The sequence below is a fragment of the Rana temporaria genome, chromosome 3, assembly GCF_905171775.1.
Source record: "Rana temporaria chromosome 3, aRanTem1.1, whole genome shotgun sequence".
NCBI lineage: Eukaryota > Metazoa > Chordata > Amphibia > Anura > Ranidae > Rana > Rana temporaria.
Window position 1 is genome coordinate 284,479,828 of NC_053491.1, and position 21,335 is coordinate 284,501,162.

The 21,335-nt window shown below is 45.8% G+C and overlaps 1 protein-coding gene across 1 annotated transcript in view; it reads right to left on the reverse strand.

The window, feature by feature from the left end:
* The window catches only part of HAUS1 (HAUS augmin like complex subunit 1), a 48,100-nt gene that overhangs the window by 13,004 nt on the left and 13,761 nt on the right, over positions 1–21,335 (reverse strand). The window contains 4 exon segments of the mRNA XM_040344723.1: positions 10,839–10,892; positions 10,894–10,905; positions 12,231–12,354; positions 20,691–20,825. Coding sequence (XP_040200657.1) covers positions 10,839–10,892; positions 10,894–10,905; positions 12,231–12,354; positions 20,691–20,825 — 325 coding nt within the window.

The following is a 21,335-nucleotide window of genomic DNA, read 5'->3' on the forward strand; positions in this document are numbered from 1 at the left end:
GCGCGCCAGAACCTGGACACAAACTGACTCCCCCGATCCGACACTATCTCCTTGGGCAAACCGTGCAACCGGAAGACCTCCCGGGCAAAAATCGTGGCCAACTCTTGTGCAGAGGGTAACTTCTTGAGAGGAACACAGTGGCACATTTTGGAAAACCGATCCACAATCATGAGAATGACCGTATGGCCTCGGGATGCAGGGAGGTCCACAATGAAATCCATCCCCAGGTGTGACCATGGGCGCTCCCCGGTGACTATGGGTTGCAGCAGGCCAACGGAAGGTGCGAGGGGACTTACTTTGGGCACAAACGGAGCATGCCGTACATATGCGGCGATGTCGGAACGTAGGGAAGGCCACCAGAACAGACGTGAAACAGCCCAGGACAGCTGATTCTTACCAGGATGCCCCGCGGTCTTTGAGTTATGGTAGGTTCGCAACAACCGAAGTGCGCAAACTCCTCAGGCACAAAACATCTGCCGTTGGGTGTCCCAGAGGGAAGCACCAGACTGAGCTGCCAAAATCTGCTCACCAAGGGGAGAGGTCAGGCTGGTGCGAATGGCGGCCAGGATCTGATTCGGAGGTATGACCGAAGTCGGTATAGATTCCTCCCTGGACAGCTCGGAGTACTGCCGTGATCAGGCATCCGCCCTGATGTTCTTGGAACCAGGTAGGTAGGAGACCACGTAATTAAAACGTGACAAGAACAGAGCCCATCTGGCCTGACGTGGTGTCAATCTCTTGGCCTCAGAAAGGTAGGTCAGATTCTTGTGGTCCGTCAGGATGAGAACCGGAACCACCGAGCCCTCGAGCAAGTGCCTCCACTCTTTGAGAGCCTGCACTATGGCCAATAACTCCCTGTCACCAATCTGATAGTTGCACTCCGCGGGTGACAGTTTCGGGAGTAAAACCCACAAGGAAGCAGCGGACCCTCTGGTGTCCTACGCTGAGACAGAAGGGCGCCTACTCCCGGTCTCGGACGCGTCCACCTCGAGGACAAAGGGCCCAACCCAGGGTTGGGAATGAGACAGAATCGGAGCTGACACAAAGGCGGAGTTTTAGGGCCTCAAAAGCCCGGATGGCCTCGAGCGGCCAGACCTGGGAATTACTGCCCTTCCTGGTCAGATCCGTGAGAGGCTTGGCCAGCATGGAGAAGTCCCTGATGAACTCCGATAATGATTGGCGAAGCCCAAAAAGCGCTGCAAGGGAACGAAAGACCACTGGGCTGGGGCCACTGTAAGACAGCCGAGACCTTCTCAGGATCCATGGAGAACCCCCTCAGCAGAATGATGTAACCTAGGAAGGTTACCTGGGATCGGTGAAATTCGCAATTTCTCAAGCTTACCGAACAGCTTGTTCTCTCGTAACCGTTGCAACACTCGTTTGACATCCAGAATGTGGGCCTCCATGGATTCAGAATATACCAAGATGTCATCCAAATAGACCACCACACACTGCTGCAACAGGTCACGGAAAACATCGTTGATGAATTCCTGAAAGACTGCCGGGCGCATTGCAAACCCAAAGGGCATAACCAAGGATTCATAATGACCGGTCCTGTGTTAAACGCGGTCTTCCACTCATCGCCCGCCTCTGATCCTTACCAGGTTATATGCCGCCCTCAGGTCGAGTTTGGTAAAGACCGTGGCCCCTCTTTCAGGCGATCGAAACAGCTCAGAAATCAAGGGTATCGGGGTAAGCGTTCTTATCGTGATGCGATTGAGACCCCTGTAATCGATGCAAGGCCTCAACTCACCGCCCTTCTTTTTCACAAAGAAAAATCCAAGCCCCTGCCGGGGACGAGGATTTGCGAATGTGACCACGGGACAGCGCCTCCTCACGTACTCCTCCATGGCCTCATTCTCCGCAACCGACAGTGGATAGACCCTTGCCGCGAGGAGGAACGGCACCAGGTTGTAACCTCTATGGCACAATCATAGGGCGGTGCGGAGGTAGGGCAACTGCGCGTACCTTATCGAATACATCCCGGTATCCTCGTATTCAGGAGGCAACAGAGAGTCCGAGGAAGTACACAGCAACTTGACAGGCCCATGGATGCACTTAGCCCCACACTTGGTGACCATGAGAGGATCTCGGCCGATCTCCAGTCGAAAAGTCGGATTATGCTTCTGGAGCCAGGGGTACCCAAGACCACCGAGTAGTGTGGAGACGAAATAACTTGGAAGCAGAACCGACTCTCTGTGAGCGACAACAATGGCTATCCCCACTGGAAGGGTCTCATGAGTAACGTGTGACGGCTGGAGGGGTCTGCCGTCTATCGCCTCTAGAGCCAGCGGGGAACCTCGAGCCTGTAGAGGAATGGAAATGGCGGCAGAACTCACTATCAATGAAAAAACACCAGCACCAGAGTCCACCAACGCCTGGGTCGTCACCGAGCCCCCGACCCAGGAGAGGACAACAGTGATCAGTGGTTTATCAACACGGGAAACGGGGACGAGGAGACTCCACCCAAGATTCTGCCCCCGACAGGATCTCAGGTCTGCGAGCGTTTCCCGGACGGTTCGGGGACATGCCCAACCGAAAATGCCCACGAGACCACAGTACATGCATCGGCCCTCGCGTCTCCGGAGTACCCTCTCCCCCTCGGACAGGCGAGCAAACCCCAGCTGCATGGGTTCACCCCCAGACAAGTCAACACCAGGAGGCGTGGGAGGAGAGGGGAGGCACGGGTGGGACAGCAAAGTAGGCACCAAACTGTTAGGAGGCCTCCGCAGGCGCTCCTTAAAGGAAGGTCTCTCCCTGAGTCTGGTGTCAATCAAAATCAGGAAAGAAATAGAGCCTCGAGCTCCACTGGTAGGTCCTTAGCTGCAACCTCATCCTTCAAGGCATCCCGAGAGACATGAGAGAAAGCAGCGACCAGAGCCATCATTATTCCAACCTACCTCTGCTGCCAGGGTACGAAACTCAATGGCGTATTCGGCTACGGATCGTGAACCCTGTCTGACGGACATAATGAGCTTCGCAGCAGGGCGGCGCGAGCCGGCACATCGAATACCTTCGAAGAGAAGCAACAAAACCGGGAAAACTCGGCAACCACCGGATTGTTGTTCTCCCATAAAGGGCTGGCCCAGGCCAAGGCCTTGTCCGAGAGCAGCGAGATCAAGAAGCCCACCTTTGATCTCTCAGTGGGAAAGGCATGTGGCAGCAACTCGAATTAAATGCCCACTTGGTTAAGGAAACCTCGGCACTGAGTTGGCTCTCCCCCAAATCGTTGTGGAAGGAGGCCAGAACCGGACATACCCCGAAACACCGCAGGCGCAAACATCAGGTGTCGGGGTTTAGACTCTGGCGCAACACCGGAGCGGCAGTAGGAGCGGGCCCAGGAGCGACAACCGACCCATCGGCAACGGGAGCGACATGAGCCGTGCGTTCAAGCAGGGTTTGCAACGCCACGGCGAACTGACCCAACAGGGACTCCAGCTGATCAAGTCTGGCAACCAGCGTGGGTAGCGAGGATGGCTCTGTACCGTCAAAATTCATGGCTTGGTCCTACTGTTACGGAACCATGAACCAGACGTACAACAAGAGATAAGTGAAAATAAGAAGGCTTTATTGAAACTCAAGCTGTAAAGCAAAGTCCAACGGATGGTGAACCAGAGGTCAGGAACCAGAAGGGTAGTCAGACGAAGCCAGGATCAGGAAACCAGCAGGGAAGTCAGACGAAGCCAGGATCAGGAACCAGCAGGGAAGTCAGACGAAGCCAGGATCAGAACCAGAAGCAGCAGCAGTCTAGAAGCATGTGCACACAGGAGGACCAAGCAAGGAACTGAAGTCACCAGACCTCCTATATATGTGAGCCAGGCAATCCAGCTCCTCCCAGTGGAAGGAGGAGCCGCAGGGTGGGAGGCTACAAGAGACCTAGAAACCAAGATGGCCGCCAGCACATGTCAAACGAAGGAGACAGGAGAGAGGTAAGACCATGACCAATTATCAAACCAACTGTGTTTACACTTTTAAAAATCATAAAAAATCATTTCAAAACCAACTACCCAAATGGACTTGATCAAAAGTTTACATACCCCAGTTCCTAATACCCTGTATCGCCCCCTTTACATCAACGACAGCTTAAAGCAGGGTTTGCCCAACCAGTGGCCTGGGGGCCACATGTGGCCCGTGGAGCCCTCCGATGTGACCCGCGACCTCCTTGCTCTGGAAAGGCGGGTTGGCAAGCCCAAATTTCAGGTTGCCTACCACCATGCCAGAGCATCAGTATGGTGAATGAAGCCAGCCGTAGAGAAAGCAAGCAGCTGTGGTGCAGAGCCACATAAGCCACAGCTTCTGTATAGCACCGGCTCTTGTCATAGGCGGAGTGTGATACTAAATGCAATCTGCCTGGGACAGCCAGGTTATTACTAAAATCACCGTGTATCTATGGACATATCTGTTCAGCAGTGGTTACTGGGCTGCTTTCAAACTGATCCGCAGGTTGTAGCGCAGTGCACCTGCGGCTTACCTGCACTGAGCCATAGACTCTGGTTTTAAACCTGTGGGTTTGGTGCACTTTCAGAAAGTGCACCACACCTGCAGGATATATAGAGTCTATGATAAAGTACAGATAACCTACAGGAAAGCCAAAGTGCATGCTCTGCACCCACAGTGTGGGTAGACCGCAGACCATCAGTGTAAAAAGTAGCCTTAGGCCCATTTAATATGATCTGTTGACCCCAAATCGGACCCTCCATTCACTCAATGGAGCTGCAGATGTAACAGACTTGTGTGTTTACACCCACCTACCTCCAATTCGATCTGCAAAAAAAAATTAAAAAAAAAATAAAAAAGAATCCTTTCCATTTGATTGGATCAGAGGGCCCATAGAGTTTGCAGAGTGGACGTGAAACCATCATTTGCCCACTCTGCTCATTGTGGCCCACGACTGGTTACCATGTCGCTTAAATGGCCCTTGCTCTTCAAAGGTTGGGCACCCCTGGCTTAAAGTCTTGTGGCATTTGTGGATGAGGCTCTTTATCTTCTCCGATGGTAAAGCTGCCCATTCCTCTTGGCAAAAAAGCCTCCAGTTCTGAAATTCTTGGGCTGTCTTGCATGAACTGCACATTTGAGATCTCCCAGAGTGGCTCAATGATATTGAGGTAAGGAGACTGATGGTCACTCCCGAACTTCACTTTATTCTACTGTAGCCAATGACAGATTGACTTGGCCTTGTGTTTTGGATCATTGTATGTTGGAATGTCCAAGTATGTCCCATGCGCAGCTTCCTGGCTGATGAATGCAAATGTTTCTCCAGTATTTTTTGATAACATACTGCATTCATCTCGCCAACAATTTTATGACCAGATTTCCCTGAGCCTTTGTAGCTCAACATCCCAAAACATCAGTGATCCACCTCCTGTTTTCACAGTAGGAATGGTGTTACCTTTCATCATAGGCCTTGCTGACTCCTCTGCAAATGAAGTGTTATGGTTGTGGCCAAAAAGTAAAATTTTGGTCTCATCACTCAAAAGAGTTGAGTTAAGTGGTATCTTAATATAGTGCGGTCCTTCTCCGAAGGGTCCTGACATGCATAGCAGAGTTCCTGGGAAAAGAGGATCCAGGAACCAAAAGCAGCACAGAGCGGCAGAAAGGGTGGAAGAGAGGCAGGAAAGGCTTGCGTGAAAAGCCAAGTCCTCAGTAACCCACGGAAGACGGGGATAGTAGGGGCATCCTGGAGTTCGACAGGGAGGCTATTCCACAATACAGCACCCTGGTGGGAGAAGGCCCGACCACCACGCCGGATCTTCTTGGGCACCGAGATGTAGAGGAGATCTCTGCCGGTAGATCTGAGTGATCTGACACTAGCTTGTTTATTTAAAATGAGAGCGGAGATAGCTTGGGGCCAGAAGGTTTGAGGCTTGTCTTTGTGCCGTTTGGTGTATCGTAAGCGGGATACTTTGTGGCATTTGCGTAGTAATGGCTTTCTTCTGGCGTCTCGACCATGCAGCACATCTTTTCAGAGTCCTGTATTTCCCCTAAAGTTATTTGTGGGTTTTTCTTTGCATCCCAAACTATTTTCCTGGCAGCTGTGGCTGAAATTTTTGTTGGTCTACCTGACTGTGGTTTGGTTTCAACAGAACCCCCAATTTTCCACTTCTTAATTAGAGTTTGAGAACTGCCGATTGGCATTCTCAATTCCTTTGATATCTTCTTATATTCCTTTCCTGTTTTATACAGTTCAGCTACCTTTTCCCGCAGATCCTTTGACAAGTCTTTTGCTTTCCCCATGACTCAGAATCCAAAAACGTCAGTACAGCACTGGATGAAAGATGCAAGGGTCCGTCAGGAGTCCAGGAGGGCAGAGCGGCGTACTGACGTCACCTCGAGCTCCATACGATTCCCCAGTAGGACAGGTGTATGTGTGGAGCATCTATTATTTTTCATATATCGGGTACATCTGCCGATGGTTCATGTCCGCTATTGGATTGGAATTACTGCTTAAGAATCGGATTTGTGTTGGCTGGTTTTCTGTAGTGAGCCTCTTGATTACATGCACATATTGATCCTCTGTGATGGGGGATCATAGCAAGCTGGTAAGAAGTAATTTCTGCTGATTGGTGGAGCATTAAAACACGTTTTTTGGACACGATATTTACCAACATATGGACTTTTTGCACTGAGCACTGGTGTTCATTATTTGGGGTTCATGAATAGTAATTATTTATGGACGTTATTTTTCAGGGAGTTTTGTATCATTATTGTTTTGAGATATAGATATATATATATATATATATATATATATATATATATATATATATATATATATATATATATATATATATATATATATATATTGGTTCATTATCAATTTGATATTATTAACAACCTGTCTATTCCTCACGGGATTATTCACGTTTGAATTTAGATAATTAACTCACTTTGTATTATTGATTTGAGTTGGTGTTATTTACTGTATTTATCACTAGCCTGTTTTGGGTATTTGTTTTGATTGGTAATTTATTTTGCTAATTTTTTCATTATATCACACCAAATGGTTAGGGGGTCAACGCGATTTATTCTTCTTTCAAGTTTTTCTCTTGTACTCTTGTTTACATGATAATTGCAGTCCCAATTGAATAGCTGTGACTTGGTTTTGCAGCTATTACGTTTTTTAGCACAGTTTTTTCCATTTTCCATATTATTTATAGTCTCTGAAAAATAGCAAGAAATCATAAATTTTTGCCAGGGTATGTAAACTTATGAGCACAAATGTATGTATATCTCTATCACAGGAATGTCCAAAGTCCGGCCCCGGGGGCCAATTGCTGCCCCCCCTGGTGATTTAATATGGCCCCCCCTGGGAATTTGGATATATATATATATATATATATATATATATATATATATATATATATATATATATATATATATAGCCATTGCAGCCTCACATGTGCCCTGTGCCCTGGGGGCCACAAAATATATATACCGTATTTATCGGTGCTGCCTCGGAGGGGACAGGACGTGCGCCGCCAGATTACATAAAGAGAATCTCCTGTTTACTCGGCAGCATCTGTAATAGGAAGTCCCGTTTCCTGGGATGCTATTGGATGACTGTTCTGTTTATCATAGGAGGCGGGACTTTGTATTTAAGAGGCCACGAGTAAACAAGAAATTCTCCTGTTTGTAATCTGACGGCACTTGTCCCTCCCGGTCCCCTCCGAGGCTGCAGATGGGCATCGATCAGGCTGCAATTATAGCAATGGTAAGGCTGCATTCATGGCACATGTGAGGCTGCATTGATTGCAATGGTAAGGCTGCATTCATGGCAATGGTGAGGCTGAATTCATGGCAATGGTGAGGCTGAATTCATGGCAATGGTAAGCCTGTACGTGTTATACGCTGATAAATACGGTATATCCAAATAACATGCCCAAGCTCAACCTTAGTCCTGAGCAGCACTCAGGGATTCGTTGGGGCCACAAAAGATATATACAGTATATCCAAATAACACGCCTGAGCTCATCTCTTCACCACACACAGCTACAAAGGCAAGAGAATTCTCGTTGTGCAGTGTATTAGTGCTCGGGCAAACACACTTAGATCAAATTTTAATGGTTCAGAGAATGTCAGGCAAAATGGTCGGCCCTCGAGCATGTTCTCTTCATCAAATGTGGCCCTCTTTGAAAAAAAAGTTTGGACACCCCTGCTCTATCATATAAAATATGACTGGCCTTGCAACGAGGAAAAATGTCATGTGACAGCTTATACTCTCCCCTATAGTAATCTTCTCAGGCATCAGATCAATAGTAGCCTAATCAGTCCTCTCTAGATGCTGTTATGGCTCCTCTCGGTAGATACTGCTTTGGTGAAAATTAGGTCGTCCAGATCTCCAAGTTATAAGAGATCATGAACAAACGTGAGATTGCAGAGCTTCCTTCCACCTCCCAGATTCCTGGGAATCTTTAAGGGAACAATGTAAATGTGTTGGAATGGCCTAGTCAAAGCCCAGATCTCAATTCAATAGGAAAATCTGTGGTCCGACTTAAAGATTGCTGTTCACAAGCGAAAACTTTCATATTAAAAGGAGCTGAACAGTTTTTGCAAGGAGCAAATCCAGTGGTAAGATGTGGCAAGCACAGACTTATCCAAAGCGACTTGGAGCTGTGATAGCTGTAAAAGGTGGCTCTACAAAGTATTGACTTTAGGGGGGTGAATAGTTATGACAATCGACTTTTTTTGTTATTTTGTCCTATTGTTGTTTGCATGTTTCTGTAAATTAAATTATGCAAAATCCTCAAACAATCCATGTCAATTCCAGGTTGTGGGACAACAAAACACGAAAAATGGCCAAGGGGGGTGTGAATACTTTTGCAAGGCACTGTAAATACTACTTTACCGGAGGGATATCCTCCCATGGACCGGCAGGCATGGAAAAGCTGCTGACTCTCCCCTTTACATCTCTGCATTTTGCCCTTATCCTTTCTGGGGTTAGGAAGTTTTACAACGCCTAGCAGATATGGTTTGTGCTTTTTTTTTCCTATTGTATCACAAGGAGAATATACAGTTGTGCTCATAAGTTTACATACCCTGGCAGAATTTATGATTTCTTGGCCATTTTTCAGAGAATATAAAATAACACAAAAACTTCTCTTTCACTCATGGTTAGGGTTTGGCTGAAGCCATTTATTATCAACCAACCGTGTTTACACTTTTAAAATCATAAAAAATCATTTCAAAACCAACTACCCAAATGACTCTGATCAAAAGTTTACATACCCCAGTTCCTAATACCCTGTATCGCCCCCTTTAACATCAACGACAGCTTAAAGCAGGGTTGCCCAACCAGTGGCCTGGGGGCCACATGTGGCCCGTGGAGCCCTCCGATGTGACCCGCGACCTCCTGCTCTGGAAAGGCGGGTTGGCAAGCCCAAATTTCAGGTTTGCCTACCCACCATGCCAGAGCATCAGTATGGTGAATGAAGCCAGCCGTTAGAGAAAGCAAGCAGCTGTGGTGCAGGCCACATAAGCCACAGCTTCCTGTATAGCACCGGCTCTTGTCATAGGCGGAGTGATACTAAATGCACTCTGCCTGGGACAGCCAATTTATTACTAAAATCACAGAGTATATATGGACATATCTGTTCAGCAGTGGTTACTGGGCTGCTTTCAAACTGATGCGCAGGTGTAGCGCAGTGCACCTGCGGCTTACCTGCACTGAGCCATAGACTTCTGGTTAAACCTGTGGGTTTGGTGCACTTTCAGAAAGTGCACCACACCTGCAGGATATAATAGAAGTCTATGATAAAGTACAGATAACCTACAGGAAAGCCACAAGTGCACTGCTCTGCACCCACAGTGTGGGTAGACCGCAGACCATCAGTGTAAAAAGTAGCCTGGGTCTGTTGATGTATGGTGTACTGTACACCAATTCCTATGTCATTCTGGGGATAGGATATACTATTAATACAATTATTATATGTCATTCTGAGGACTGATGTGCAAATTTTTTTAAATACATTTTTATATAAGCAGTAACCGCTTGAACCATGACAGATTTTAGTGATTGGACATTGCAGTCTTTCGGTTTTCACATATTTGATCTAGGTTTTTCATGTTTATATATTTAATGCTGCACCGTTTTTATGTTTTGTATTCACAACTTGTATCGGTTGATGTGCCAGCTGCTCATTTATAATACTGTACTTCGCACAATTTCAAAATTTAAAGTAAGGTTTTGTGTAGAGATAAAGTGTTGATTTACTAAAACTGGAGCGTGCACAAATTGGAGCAGTTCTGCATAGAAACCAATCAGCTTCCAGATTTTTTTTTGTCAAATCTTAATTGAACAAGCTGAAGTTAGAAGCCGATTGGCTACCATGCACAGCTGCACCAAATTTTGCACTCTCCAGTTTTAGGGCTCTTTCACACGGAGCGGACCGTTTCTGGGTCCGCTCCGTGTGTCTCCGTCGGCTCAGCGGGGATCCCCGCTGAGCTGTCGGCAGATAGGGCGGTCCCCGCACACAGTGCAGGGACCGCCTTTCTCAGCTCCGCTCTGCCCTATGGGGAACCGGATGCAGACGGACCGTCTGTCCGTCTGCATCCGTTCCGTTCCGCCGGACGGAAGAAAAATAGGGTTTTCTTTCCGTCCGAAAACCAGATCCCGACGGACGCGACGTTAGCGGATGCTCCATCCGCTAACGGACGCGAGTCCCATAGGGATGTATTACAAGTCCGTTAACGGACTTGTAATAACGGACAGGCGGAGCGGACGTCTAGAAAGGGCCTTAGTAATGCAACCTCAGAGTGTTTATCTGCAGTTTTAATTATACTTGCATGTCATCTACTGATTGTCCAACATAATGCTTTGCAAGAAAGACCGTTCACCTACAAACCTCAGAGAGGGACACCAAAGAGCGATGAGTCAGAGAATCCTCCATCCCTGCCGCCCGACAGCTCGTCCTGCATTAAAAGGGTAGAACAATTAAACAAGAGAAAGAGAGAGACAAGGAAAAACGTTACCTAGAGCTAAGGCAGGCTAGCAACCCCAATTGGAAATTCATAAAATAAGCGGATACTTAATTTTTTTCTCAGCACTTTTCATTTTAATGCTTGAATGTTTTAGCACTCCAACTAAAACATTCAAAATGGTCAGGGTATGATATGCAGTGTGTATCCTTCATGAGTGCAGTGCACACATTGCAAAGAAGGTGGGGTCCACTGTGCTCTCACTGCACAATTGTGGAGAAATGCCACTCAGTTCCCCCTTCTCTGCTGCAGCTGCGCTAGTCACAGGCAGCTGAAGCACAGTAAAGATTGCAATTTGTTTATGCTTGGAAAAAGGACATGTGCTAGAAGCTGATGTGGGAGTAGGGTGCTCCTGTAACAGGGCTGTCATTTACTGGACCATGGAAGAGGAGGAGAGGCAGAGCTGCAATACCCCAAGTTTTGTGAAGAGTCCTGCGAAAAGCAAAACAGCTGTAAGCTGTGCAGTGGCCATTTGATTGTACTGTGAGACAGAGGGTCACTTATCACTGACCTCATTTACTCCTGAAATCTGTAGTAACTGATGCTGAGATCAGGGGGTCAGTGGTAAATGACACAAGGTCAGTTCAGAATTAATGGTTCTTATTTAGACCCCTTTCACACTGGGGCATTTTTCAGGGGCTCTGGTGTTAAAAAATGCGCCTGAAAGAAGCCTCATCTGCAATCCCAATGTGAAAGCCCGAGTGCTTTCAGGAGCTCTTTCACACTGCCAGCGCCTGAAAAACGATGGTAAAGCTCAGCTAAGACCCCTTTCACACTGGGGCGTTCTTTCAGGCGCTTTGAAAAGAAACAGCGGAGCTTCTGTTTTTAACTGAAATTACGCTTTGACCCTTTGAAGGGATCGCAAAGTAACATTTTTGTTGCAGAAGATGCCGTAAAATCTGACTTGCTCTCTGAGAAAATAAACCAATCACACAAGCAGAGAATGATATTTCTGGAAAAGTTCTGTAAACCAACTGTCTGCAGAGGGCCTCCAGGATGCTACATTGAATTTTACAGGAAATTACAGAGGCTGCAGATTGAAAAGGAAAGGCAATATTTAACATTAAAAAATTACAATTATATATGCCCCCTCTATATTTTTATTTGCTATACTATTTCCCATAAAAGTTGGGTTACCCTTTAAATGTGAATGCTCTACCAAGCAATCGTGCTTATGGCAATGCTGGCAAATCAGTAGTGTTAGCACAACTCACTTTCCTGCCAAACCTATGAAAATATTAGGATCTACAATCACGCACCTGTGCAGTCTGGATCTTGTATTTATACTCCTCCGATTTATCTTTTAGCGTCTTCATATTTTGTGCTCGGACCTCCACTTTGGCTTTTTCCACACTAGACTGCTCTTCTGCTTTCCGGAGATCCCTTTGGGTCAGAAACAATAGTCATTGCCATTTGATCCAAGTTTAAAATAAGTGCCATATGTTCTACACTTCCACTTTTTTCTCCTTCAGAAGAAAAATGTGGGCGCTGCCACAGACAACTGCTGACGGCATCACAATGGATCCTGCAATTTTAGCAAAGCAACTTGCGCTTTCGGGAATATGAACTGGACCAACAACCAGTGGACCTCAAAGAAACATTTTGCTTTTGGTCTGCTTTAAATGATCAAGACGTCATCATCCTCTTCTTTTCCTTATTACTTAGGGAACTGCTAACTCAATATACCTAAACATGACTTGTTCCAGGTTAGAGACTCAAAGATGGGAAAAAGATAAAAAGGTCAGCCTCAGAATATCAAGCTGGGATTGTGAACTTGTGTTATTAATACAGTGCATCAATAAATGGTTACAATTTTCTTTAAAACAGTAAGAAAATAAAAAAGTGGGCAAATTAGCCTGAGAGATACGGTCAATGGATTAATTAACGATGCATGCTATGTTGCTAGATTGGCCTGGGCATCCAAGCAAAAATGAGCTTTGGCAACAAAAATGTTAAACTGTATCCATAAAAAAAAAAAAAAAAAAACTCATTGTAACCATTATATTTATTACTTCAATACATAGTTACATAGTAGGTGAGGTTGAAAAAAGACACAAGTCCATCCTGTCCAACGTGTGTGATTTTATGTCAGTATTACCTTGTATATCCCTGTATGTTGTGGCCATTCAGGTGCTTATCTAATAGTTTTTTTAAACCATCGAGCACTCTCGCTGAGACCACCGCCTGTGGAAGGGAATTCCACATCCTTGCCACTCTTACAGTAAAGAACATTCTATGCAGTCTAAGGTTTAACCTCTTTTCTTCTAAACTAAGCGTGTCTTATTAAACTCTCTTCCACTGAAAAGTTTCACCCCAATTGTGGGGTCACCAGTATGGTATTTGTAAATTAAAATCATATCCCCTCTCAAGTGTCTCTTCTTCAGACTGAATAAGTTCTGGGCTCGCAACCTTTCCTCATAACGAATATCCTCCAGACCCTTTATTAGCTTTGTTGCCCTTCTCTGTACTCACTCCATTTCCAGTACATCCTTCCTGAGGACTGGTGCCCAGAACTGGACAACATACTCCAGGTAAGGCCAGACCAGAGTCTTGTAGTGGGAGTATTTCATCTCTGGAGTTGATCCTCTTTTTAATGCATGCCAATATTCTGTTTGCTTGGTTAGCAGCAGCTTGGCATTGCATGTGCTGAGCCCATCGTCTACTAGGACTCCTAGGTCCTTTTCCATCCTTGATTCCCCCAGTGAGTAGATTGCATTCATATTTTTGCCACCCAAATGCATCATTTAAAAAAAATTTTGCCATGTAGTTGCCCATCCAATTAATTTGTTCAGATCTTCTTGCAAGGTTTCCACATCCTGGAAGTTATTCCCTGCTTAGCTTCGTATTGTCCAGGTTATTTAGGAACAAATTAACTACTTGACGACCTGCCGCCGTCGTTTTACGGCGGCAGGTCGGCTCCCCTGCACGAGAGCCCATAGCTCTACGTTGGCTCTCTCGCAGGCCACTAGGGGCGCGCGCGCCGCTGGAGCACGCGCCATGCGCACACCCCCGACTCCCATGCGCTGGGCACACGCGATCGCTCGTTACAGAGCGGGGACCGGGAGCTGTGTGTGTAAACACACAGCTCCTGGTCCTGTCAGGGGGGGGGGGGGGGGGGGGGGGGGGGGAAATGCTGATCTTCTGTTCATACAATGTATCATTTCCCCTAGTGAGGCCACCCCCCCCTACAGTTAGAACACACCTAGGAAACATACTTAACCCCTTCCCCGCCCCCTAGTGTTAACCCCTTCACTGCCAGTGGCATTTTTATAGTAATCCAATGCATTTTTATAGCACTGATCGCTATAAAAATGCCAATGGTCCCAAAAACGTGTCAAAAGTGTCCGAAGTGTCCGCCATTATGTCGCAGTACCGATAATAATCGCTGATCGCCGCCATTACTAGTAAAAAAAAAATAAATAATAAAAATGACATAAAAATACCCCCTATTTGTAAACGCTATAACTTTTGCGCAAACCAATAAACGATTATTGCGATTTTTTTTTTACGAAAAATATGTAGAAGAATACGTATCGGCCTAAACTGAGGAAACATTTTTTTTTTATATATATTTTTGGGGGATATTTATTACAGCAAAAAATATTTTTTTTCAAAATTGTCGCTATATTTTTGTTTATAGCGCAAAAAATAAAAAACCGCAGAGGGTGATCAAATTACCACCAAAAGAAAGCTCTATTTGTGGGGAAAAAAAGGACGCCAATTTTGTATGGGAGCCACATCGCACGACCGCGCAATTGTCAGTTAAAGCAACACAGTGCCGAATCGCAAAAAGTGCTCTGGTCCCTGCACAGAACCCTGGGGGACCCCCCACTTTCCACCCCTGACCATTCCGAGTACTCCCCCATTTATCACTGCCCTCTGAACTTGCCCTTATAGCCAGTTTTCAATCAATGTACTCACCCTATGGTCCATGCCAATGGAACTTACTTTGTACAGTAAACGTTTATGGGGAACTGTGTCAAATGCTTTAGCAAAATCCAGATACACCACAACTACAGGCCTTCCTTTATCTAGATGGCAGCTCACCTCACAGAAGGTTAATAGATTGGTTTGGCAAGAACTATTCTTTATGAATCAATGCCAATTACTGCTAATGATACCATTTTCCATTACTAAAATCTTGTATATAGTCCCTTACCATCCCCCTCCAATAGCTTGCATACTATTGATGTTGGCTCTGTAGTGTGCCCTGCCGGTGTGCAGTTTTACATCACCTCAGCTCCCGTGGCAGACCAATCTTTTGGCCATGGCTCCATACTTACCACACCTTATTGCCTAGATTCCATGTAATACTTAGGGCCAGATTCAGGTAGAATTACGTTACGCCGCGGCGGCGTAACGTATCCCATTTACGTTACACCACTGCAGGTTTACAGCGTAAGTGCCTGATTCACAAAGCTCTTACCTGTAAACTTGCGGTGGTGTAACGTAAATCCGCTCGGCGCAAGCCCGCCTAATTTCAAATGGGGGTGGGCACGCATTTAAATTAGGCGCGTTCCCGCGCCAAACGTTCTGCGCATGCTCCGTTAGGAAATTTCCCGACGTTCTTTGCGCGAAATTACGGCGCCCCGAAATTTTTTTTGAACGGCGACGTGCGTTACGTCGTTTCGTATTCCCGGACGTCTTACGCAAAAAAAAAATTTGATATTCGATGCGGGAACGACGGCCATACTTTAACATGGCTGTTCTAAAGATAAGCCATGAAAAAGCAGGCCAAAGTTTGCGACGGGAAAAACCGACTAGCGACGACGTAAGAGACTGCGACGAACGTGCGTATCTTCGTGGATCGCCGTAACTAGTCATTTGCATATTCTACGCCGACCGCAATGGAATCGCCACCTAGCGGCCGGCCTAGAATTGCATCCTAAGATCCGACGGTGTAAGTCAATTACACCTGTCGGATCTTAGGGCTATCTATGCGTAACTGATTCTATGAATCAGCTGCATTAGTTAGGATGGGCAGATCACAGAGATACGACGGCGTATCAGGAGATACGCCGTCGTATCTCTTTTGTGAATCTGGCCCTTAATGATCAAAGATGGGGCAAGAGGGCTCACCTTAACTAGTTTAAGTAATCATACCTTATCATATATCTTGTAGATATTCTGAGCATCCGCCCCTGATGAGCGTTTTATATACAAAAAGTGTCGGGCAATAGGGATGCAGATATATGCCCTCACCGTACATCTATCTTGTCAACATCTTTTTCCAATCCAATTGGTTTTAATAATTTTATTTCCTTTCACTACTGCTGCTATGTGATATCTGTACATATGTAAACTCATATGAATGTATCCATCTATCAACACAGACCACTATGTGGCACCTGGTTATATACTGTTGTACCTTGTTGCCTATACTGCATACACACATAATTGAAGTGTGTGTGAGTATCATGCAATGACATTTATTAGAATGTTGTTTCTTTCATGCGATTTCTGTTTTTGAGATGTGCCATGCATTTTTTAATGATTAATAAACATGTACCTCTGTCAATTAACCTATACCATGTCTACAGCCTCACTCAACGTCCCAAACTTCCGCTTCAAATACTATTGATGTTAGGCCAACTGGTCTAATTCCCAGGGATGTAGTTTGGCCTTTTAAATATCGGAGCTACATTGGCTTTTCTCCAATCAGCTGGTACCATTCCAGGGAGTAAAAAATTAGGAACAATGGTCTGGCAATTACTGGTCCCGGTGACTTACTCAATGTTAAGTTTTCAAAGTCCATTTCCAATTCTGTCCTGTTAGCCATGAGGGCGCTTCCTGTGATCTCCCCCCCCCCCCCCCCCCCGACTCCCTTGTGAAGAAAATAATAAGTACAATACCTTCGCCCCATCCTTTGTAACCAGATTTCCTTCCTCGTTCTTTATGGGGGCCAATATGTCTGTCCTCCTTTTGACTATTTATATACTTAAAGCGGTTGTAAACCCCCATCTACTTATTTAATCATTAGCATTTTCCTAAAGACAGTTTCCCGCTGCATCCAACGATCGTTATACAATCAATTCAATTGTTATATTTGCGGTGTAATCGGTACCTTTGTCCCTGGGCTTCCTGGTCCTATGCCAGCGCCATTCTTCTTTAGGGTCTTCAGCATCTGCTTGCTGTAAAAACTTCCGCCCACACTTGATGACGCTTGCGGTAATCCCGCGCGTCCGCACTACGGAAAATATTCAAGCCTCTTCTTCGTTTCCGGTTACTATGGAAACGAAGAGAAGCTGTGTCTTGCGCGCCTTCTTCCTCCTTCAAACCCTGTGACGTAGGAGTCACAAGGTATGAAGGTAAACAAGCATGAGCCTCTTGGGGAGGGGGAGGGAGGAAATAATGAAAAACATCGCGCGATGTCGGGGCTGACGTCAACAGCAGGAAATGACGCAGCCCCGACATAAACAGAGCTAGGTGACCGCGCGGGTCTCGCTGGCCGGATTAACGAACGAACGGAGCATGCGCGGAGTGACGTCACATTCGGGATATCGGCGATATCAGGAGAAGGAAGCAGGTAGGGAAAAAAAAAAAGACAGAGACGAATTGGGGCTATTAGAATGCCTGTAGAAATAGAAAGTTGCAATTTTAGGTTTACAACCGCTTTAAAGAATTTATTAGCATTTTGTTTTACTCTCCTCCGCTATGTGTCTTTTGTATTCTATCTTAGACGCCCTAATTGCACCCTTACATTTCTTTTAGCATTATTTTGTAAAGTCTGAATGGGGATGATGATCCCTCAGCCTTGTATTTTTTGAAGGCCTTCTTCCTTTGCTTTTATATGCATTTTACATTGAAGTTAAGCCATCCAGGATTTTTGTTCGATTTTAAAATTTCCCAATGGGATGCACTGGATAATGCCCTCATTTAATATGCTCTTAAAGCAAGCCCATCTCTCCTCGATGTTCTTTGTTCCTAAGATTTTGTCCAATTTATATCTTTCTAGCAAGGTTTATTAGTTTGGGGAAGTTTACTCTTTTAAAAAAATCAATGTCTTGTATTCCCCTTAGGTTTCCTGTTTGTGCGAGTTACCATATTTATCGGCGTATAACACGAACAAGCATTTAACAAGCAGCCTAACTTTAAGTGGGAAGTTTCAGTTAAAAAAAATTTCCACAGCCCCCTGCGTATAACATGCAGGCACAGTTTACCCTCTATTTTCATGGTAAAAAAGTGAGTGTTATACGCCAATACAGTATACTGAAGGTAATTGACCTGTGATCGCCGTTTGCAAAATTGCCCCGTATTTCCACATCCGTGATCAGGTCTGTATTGTTGGTAATCAGTAGGTCTACTAACGCTTTGTTTCTAGTTGGTGCGTCTCATAAAATTGTCCTGCAAGACATTTAGGAACTGGCGAGCCTTAGATGAATGTGCGGTTCCTTCCTCCCAGTCTATGCTTGGATAATATAATTCCGCATTATGATGACACCTCCCATCCTTGCTGCTAATCCAAATTGTGATAGGAGGTCCGTCTCTCCTTCCTCCCTCAGATTAGGGGGCCTATAGCATATTCCCAGTACAGTGGAACTCGATTTGCGAGTGTTGTCTCGCAAAACGAGCAGGATTCAGGCCAAAGCGGTATGCAGTACCACATTTGGCCTGAGGTGAATGGTGAAATGCTCAGAAAGACACAGAAATACTCCGTTCCCGAGCCTGAGGTTTGCCAAGGTCAGCCGAGCTGTCCTCTGGCCTTTCCGGCTGTTTCCGAGGCTCTCCGGCACCCCCTCCCACCTCTGGCCGCATGCAGTATTACATGCTATGAAGTCAATGCGGAACTAATTATTTTCCTTTCCATTGATTTCAATGGGGAAACTCGCTTTGATATGCAAGTACTTTGGATTACGAGCATTCTCCTGGAATGGATTATGCCGTAATCCGAGGTTCCACTGTATTATTTTTCCCCTTAGCTTCATCCCTTTGGAGCTCTACCCATAAGGATTCCACCTCCTCCCTAACTTCCTTTAGTGATGTCCTCTCACATTCAATTGTACATTATTCTTGATCTACAGGCATACCCCTCTCCCTTTTTTACCCTCTCTATCCCTGTGATAAAGGGAATACCCTTGAATGGTTGCCAGCCAATCATGAGAGCTGTTGAACCAAGTCTCTGAAATTTCCACAAAATCAAAATCCTCCTTGTACAACAGTATCTCTAGTTCTCCCATCTTGTTCGCCAGGCTCCTGGCATTTGTGAACATGCCATGTAGTTTAGACCGGTCGCATACTATCCTCTTATTGGGTGTTCCGAGATTGCAAATAGGAATTGCTGACTATCTCTACCTCTGGACTCCCCCCCCCCCGTCTCCTAGTTTAAAAGCCCCTCTAACTTTTCGGCCATTTTTCACTCCCAGTAGATCTGCACCCTCCTCATTTAGGTGCAGTCCAACACTTCTATAGAACTGGTGACCGACAAGCCCAGTTCTCCAGGAACCCAAACCCCTCGTTACTACACCAGCTCCTCAGCCACTTGTTTACTTCCCGAATCTCCCTCTGCCTTTATGAGGTTGCTCGAGGTACCAGTAGCATTTCCAATAATAGTACCTTGGGAGGTCATTTTCCTCAATTTAGCTCCCAAGTCCCTAAAATTTTTCTTTAGGACACTCCATCTGCCTCTGACTGTCATTGGTGCCAACGTGCATCATTCCAGCCGGGTCTTCCCCAGTCCCTCCCAGTAATCTGTCCACCAGATCCGTAATGTGCCAAACCCGAGCACTCTGTAGACAGCATACAGTTTGGCGCTTCAGGTCTTTGTCACAGATTGCCCTCTAAGAGTTAAGTCCCCTACCACCAGAAGCTGTCTTTCCTTTACTCCCCCCCCCTACACACACACACACTCAGGAGTTCTTTCCCTGGCAGCTAGGGGAGTCCCTCAGCTCCAGCAATGCTGGTCCCTGACCAGTGTCACCAATGTCACTCAATGGAGCGCACTTATTGGGATGTTCCAGCCCAGGATCAGCCTCCCTGGTACTTTACTCCGCTCTAACCTTCCTAAATATCACCCATCTACTCCTTTCTAGCGCCTGCACCTCTTTGTCTTTACCTGCCTCTGTGCTGGCCCCTACCATTGTGAAAAACCAAGTAGGCTGAGGCATTACACAGGCTGTCTTGTGCCAACATATTTCTTGCCGTAGTTAGGTTTAAAGGGACTGTAAAAGATTTTTTATTAAAAACAAAATTCTAATATGTTATACTTACTAGCTCTGTGCAATAGTTTTGCTCAGAGCAGCCCCAAACCTCCTCTTCTGAGGCCCCCCTGCCAGCTCTCCTGGCTTCTTCTCTTCTCAAGAGCCGCGCTGCCTGCATAGACACAGACAGCAAGGCTCAGCCCCACCCCCTTGTCACAGGATTTGGCTCCTGCAGCTGCCTCTTTTCTGCGAGTAGAGTGCCACGGCTCTCAGGTACAGCGCTGGATAAAGATCAGGCTCAGGTATTTATTGGGGGGGGACGTTTTTTTTACCTTAAAAATTTAGAGAATGCATGAAGATATAAAAAAAAAAAAAAAAAAAACCCACACACAAGCCTTTAGACTCATTTTAATACTATGTAAACAAACTCAGCATGGTCCTACAAACTACATTTTTGTCTGAAAGTATGTCTGTTGAAACACCCAAGTCCCTGATAAAATACTGTATGTCTGACATCTATTAAAAACCTGTCCATTTGGATAAACAGACTGATATTCTCAGAGGATTCATGGTACTACTTACTGTTCCAGGGATTTCTCCAACACAAGAGCATCTGTTAACTTTTTTCTCAAGTTCATCAGCTCCAGATCCAACTCTTGATTATTGGACTCTATGGCCACCAGCTTAAAACTCAGGTCATTCACTGCCGGGATGTAGCTGAAATAGAAGTGGCAGTGGTCACAGCAGAAAACTGTCAGCGGCTCTTAGCTGCTAGGACACATATCTGTCATAAGTGGTGGCCATTACCAAGGCATTTGTCTGATTGCACCACCCACCAGTGACATCACCGGCGTAAAGTACTCCAGGGGGTGCATTAAACGGTTCCTGACTGGCTCCTGTAGATATACGTTGGCAGAATTGCACGGCTGGGCAAAGTGACACATATAAATGTATGTATGTATGTATGTATGTATGTATGTATGTATGTATGTATGTATGTATATATATATATACACACACACACACACACACACACATATATATATATATATATACACACACACCACTTTGAAATTCCCGCCGTGCGGGCGCACGCGCGCCCCTGCCGCAAACCGCAAACTCCGTGCCCACAGATGTCCGAGGTGTCCCGCGATCGGATCACAGAGCTGCAGAACAGGGAGAGGCAAAAAAAAAAAAAAAAAAAAAAAGACATAAAACTATCCCCAA